General features: G+C 43.4%; 1 protein-coding gene across 1 annotated transcript; it reads right to left on the reverse strand.

Moving 5' to 3' along the window:
* Positions 1-2,139: 2,139 nt before the first annotated feature.
* On the reverse strand, positions 2,140-4,239 carry LOC104447967 (7-deoxyloganetin glucosyltransferase). The gene is made up of 2 exons (XM_039308797.1): positions 3,642-4,239; positions 2,140-3,232 (listed from the first exon to the last, which is right to left on the reverse strand). The coding sequence occupies exons 1-2, from the start codon at positions 4,159-4,161 to the stop codon at positions 2,295-2,297; spliced, it is 1,458 nt and encodes a 485-aa protein (XP_039164731.1). The 5' UTR covers positions 4,162-4,239; the 3' UTR covers positions 2,140-2,294.
* Between the last annotated feature and the right edge of the window lie 234 nt (positions 4,240-4,473).

Consider the following 4,473-nt stretch of genomic DNA (forward strand, 5'->3'; position numbering starts at 1 on the left):
TTGCTGAAGCCCTCTGCACGTAGAAAAGAAAGGAGGGCCGCGGCTGAAACCCTATGAAGGAAAAGGAGCCGCGCGTCTAAGCTACAGAGAGCCGTGCACGTTGTACTTTAAGCTTTGCACGAATTTTGTGCCATAAGTTTATGTTCAAATGAATCATTTATTTATAAACATTTTGAATTTTTGATTAAATCTAAGTGTGAAAATATTCGAGTGTATGAAGCGATTATAAACTTCGATTCTCCGGTTATAATGGATTACTTGCTGTTGGTTCTCCCCATAAATGTAGGTACTGATATTCGAACTGAATCATATAAATTTATGGTGTGTTTATTATTTTTCGTTTATTTCTCTGGTAATTTTGCGTTGATGTAAATTACAAGATCCTATCGTTTTCGCATATTATATTCCAACATAAGGTACAAGGATGGCCACAATTTCAAACTAGAAGCAAGGACCCGAGAAGACTATGAGAAAGAGTCCATTCGTGTGTAGAGAAACCAGGCATGGGGACGACCACTTCCCCTTGTCTTGCCTTTGACAATTGGCATGTTACCATCGATCATCCCCCCGGACAGAGCGGCCAGCCCTACAAGCTCAAGTTGATGAGTAATTCCAACAATTAGAAAGGCACGTGAGACTACTTTTATTTCAATTATTTATCAATTCATCATATTTGTATTCACCCTTTCAAAATATTGTGTAATCTTTTTCTCGATGCACTAGATTAGATTAATAAATTATAAGGGTGTGCTTTAAATATTGCGTTTTTAAGAATTTACATTTTGCTTTCACCCCATCTTTCATATTATTATTTTCACGAACCTCCTTTTTTGCCTCTTTTTTTTTTTTTTTTTTTTTGTGATGCTGGGTTACCATGTGATGCTCACGGGATTTTCAGGATGCGTAGGGTGTAATCTCTTCTTAAATTTTGTAACACGTATTGCCGTTTTGCTCTCACTTCAACTTATATAAATGGGAAAAGGAAGAACTTGACAACATTAACATTGGATTTATAGGTTTAAATCATCTAATCAATAATATAAATAAATAAAAATTGGAAAACTGTCAAAAAAAAAAAAATTTTAAATGAAAATAAGCGAAATAGAAATTCTAAAAGACGCGAAACTGACACCACCAAGATAAGATAACCAAAAACTTAACATTCGATAGCGAGAGGTAGTTACTGTCGCCAGAAGAAAACAACCTACAATGACCGTTGACAACCAGCTCTCCAGCTCCCCCACCCCTTACGGCACACTTTGGAGTTTCATCAACCTCCTTCTAAATATTTTTTTCCATTTTTTTGAAATTCTTGAATCTTCCTATTGATTTTCTAATTATCGTACAAAGATTATAAGTTATGCGGTCACCGGTAATAACGAGTTATATTGATAAAGCCAAATTAGACTACTCATTTCTTAATCTTTCACCAACTCGTTATATTGCTATTTATCCTTTTAAAAGATGTATTAGATTAAAGTAACAAATTGAGGAGTATTTTTTGCATTTTTTAAGATTTGTAGTTCTTTGGAAATTTGATAGCAAAATGACATCAGATACAAAACTTTCACGAAGTGTGATGGGAAAGTTAAAAAGCCAGCCAAAAAAAAAAAATCAAAGAACAAAGAAAAGGCAAGATCCCAGATCTAAAGACATGCTGAATTGCAGACTAAGTTGTCCGGTTCGGAATATCAGACGAAGCACGTATATCCAATTGGGCCATAGCATTCCTATGAAATTTGAGCCCAATTCGTTTTTTACTTGAAACATCCTAACATGGGGAGCCCAATATTAGGAAGTTGAATGAAACATCCTATAATCGTGCACCAACTGCTTCATGCGTATAGCAGCTGCACGGATATAGATACGCAAACTGTTAAAATAATTAAACATTAAATTGTGTATTCATTTAACAGTTTAAGATTTTAGAATTTCACAAAATTTCACAAAATTTCACATGATATCATACCTTTAAAAATCCTAAATTCAAAATTATTTTCAAATTTTGGACTCATGTGTCGGAGCGTGTCGAAAAAGAGTTGACCACTAGACCTCATTTGTCTTTCCAATTAAATATATCTACGCATGGTACCAAGCAAAAAAAGATCAGAATGAATGTAAGAATAAATATTAAAATAATTAAATATAAAAGTGTGTCTTTATTTAATAATTTAAACTTTTAGAATGGTAATTTATAAAATCTCACGCAAACAATTTCAAGTGACGAGAGTAAAGTTGACGCGACCTAGACAAGATCCAGACAAGAGGACTCTAAAGAAATGTGCGAACAAACTTTAATCTCTTCTGGGCGACAACAACACCTTGTCGATCACCTCATCCAGGTTCAAGCACGACGACCCAGAAGGACGAGTGGCCTCTCGAGCCATCTCCTTCCACTCCATCGCCTTCCTCTTCATCTCCTTCCCTCTCTCCCCCTCCATCAGCTCCCTCACCTGCCTCTCCACCTCGTCCCTCTTCACGTCACCGTCGATCTCCATCCCGATCCCCCACTCCTGGCAACTATACCGGCAGTTCATCTGCTGCTCCGCAAAGAACGGCCAGCACACCACTGGCACGCCGGCTGTGATGCTCTCGATTGTGGAGTTCCAGCCGCTGTGGGTCAGGAACCCACCGATCGCCTGGTGTCTTAGCACCTGCACCTGGGGGCACCAGCTCGCCAGCAAGCTCCGCTCCCTCGTCATGGCCGAGAACTCCGGTGGCAAGATCGCCGTGTCACCGACCACCAAGTCGGGCCTAATGACCCACAAGAACGTTTGGCCGCTATTTGCGAGCCCCCATGCGAACTCTACCAGCTGTGTCGGAGACATCACTGTGACGCTTCCGAAGTTCACGTACACGACCGAGCTGGGCGATTTCGAGTCAAGCCACTCCAGACAGCCCTGGTCTTCCTTCCACAGATTGGACCCAATCGACCTGGTGTCGTTACTGGGTAGTTGCTCCGTCAGGAGATGAAGGGGACCAAGGGTGTAGATAGGGGGCAACATAGCCTTGAGAGCGTCGAGGACCTCGTGCTCTAATTGGTCAAACGTGTTAAAAACAATGGCCGAGGCTCTTTTCGCTCTCTCGGTCTCGACCAAGCAGAAGTCGACCATCGGGTCGTCTGGGTCAGTGGTTCGGATGAAACTCGGTAAGTCTCTCAGGCGGATGTTTGTCATACCGGGTATCCAATCGACGACGGTGTCTAGGTACCCATTTGTTAAGTAACTTGCATCTACAAATTGAGAATAGATCAACTAAACCGTGTAATCATACATGGCCATGATTCTCACAAAAGATCCATTCCAACCATGTTGTTCGATGTTTATGGTGTCACATGGCATAGTTTGTGCTGTCAATGCTTTTGTTACACTTTTTTATTCTTTGGTCTAAACTTTCGTTATACTTAGATAAGGGAAAACATTAGAGTATTGTTGAAGGTCATAGGAAATGATTAAAGTCATAAAGAATACGTAAGCTCCGTAGAAAGTCAAGGTTCTTACATATCAAATTTTTTTGACAGTTGACTGAGTCAAAGTACTCAATACAGGACAAAACTATGAACAGAAAATCAAACCCACAAAAGAGAAATGAAAAACTCATTAGCCGTAAATCTGCTGAGACTTGAATTAATTAATGCATACCTTTGAGAGGAGCAAGACCCCTGTCGATAAGACTGCGATACTGCACGTAACCCATGAAGCCGCACAAGCTCGTCGTCCAGAACAGGACCTCCGGCACGCTGACCGCCTCGGCGGCATCGAGCGTGAAGCTCATCACGCCGTCCGACACCACGCAGCTCACCGGTGGGGATCCCGACATCGCGCTCTCCTCATTGAGCTTCTCAAGCAGGTCCCGGAAGTAGGGCAAGCAGGACTTCTGCGTGGACTGGCAGAGGGCGGGGACGTCCTGGGTGGCGTCGGCGTCGGAAGGCGGCAGGCCGTCGGGGATGGTGCGGAACCGGAAAGACGGGAGGCCGTTGAGGGAGGAGGGGCCGCGGGAGCGCAGGAGGCGGCTGTGGTTGTACTCGGTGTTGACGAAGGTGACGTGGAAGCCCCGGTGGTGGAGGAGCCTGGCGAGGTTGAGCATGGGGTTGATGTGGCCCTGGGCTGGGTAGGGGATGCACACCGCGTGTGGCATTTGGGTCATATCTGTCGAACCCATCTCTCTCTTCTCTTTCTCTTCTCTGTGTTTTGATCGTTCCCTTGCTATTGCTCTTGCTCTTTTCTGGGCAGGAAGAAGAGATGGGCGAGAGAGGTACGTGAGGCTGTGGTCTATTTGTAGGCGGGGCGAGACAAGTGGGGAAGGACCGGTTAAACGTCGGTGAACAATCCCAGCCAACTTGGAAGACGTGAGAGAGACGAGCGGGGAGGGACGTCGGCACTCAAAAAGCCAAGCTGGAGGACGACGTGAGACGGTGAGAGAGACGCGAAATTTGTCGGAAGATCTTGAATTCCAAAATTTGTGGTTATTAAA

Source organism: Eucalyptus grandis, chromosome 3, assembly GCF_016545825.1.
Source record: "Eucalyptus grandis isolate ANBG69807.140 chromosome 3, ASM1654582v1, whole genome shotgun sequence".
Lineage (NCBI taxonomy): Eukaryota > Viridiplantae > Streptophyta > Magnoliopsida > Myrtales > Myrtaceae > Eucalyptus > Eucalyptus grandis.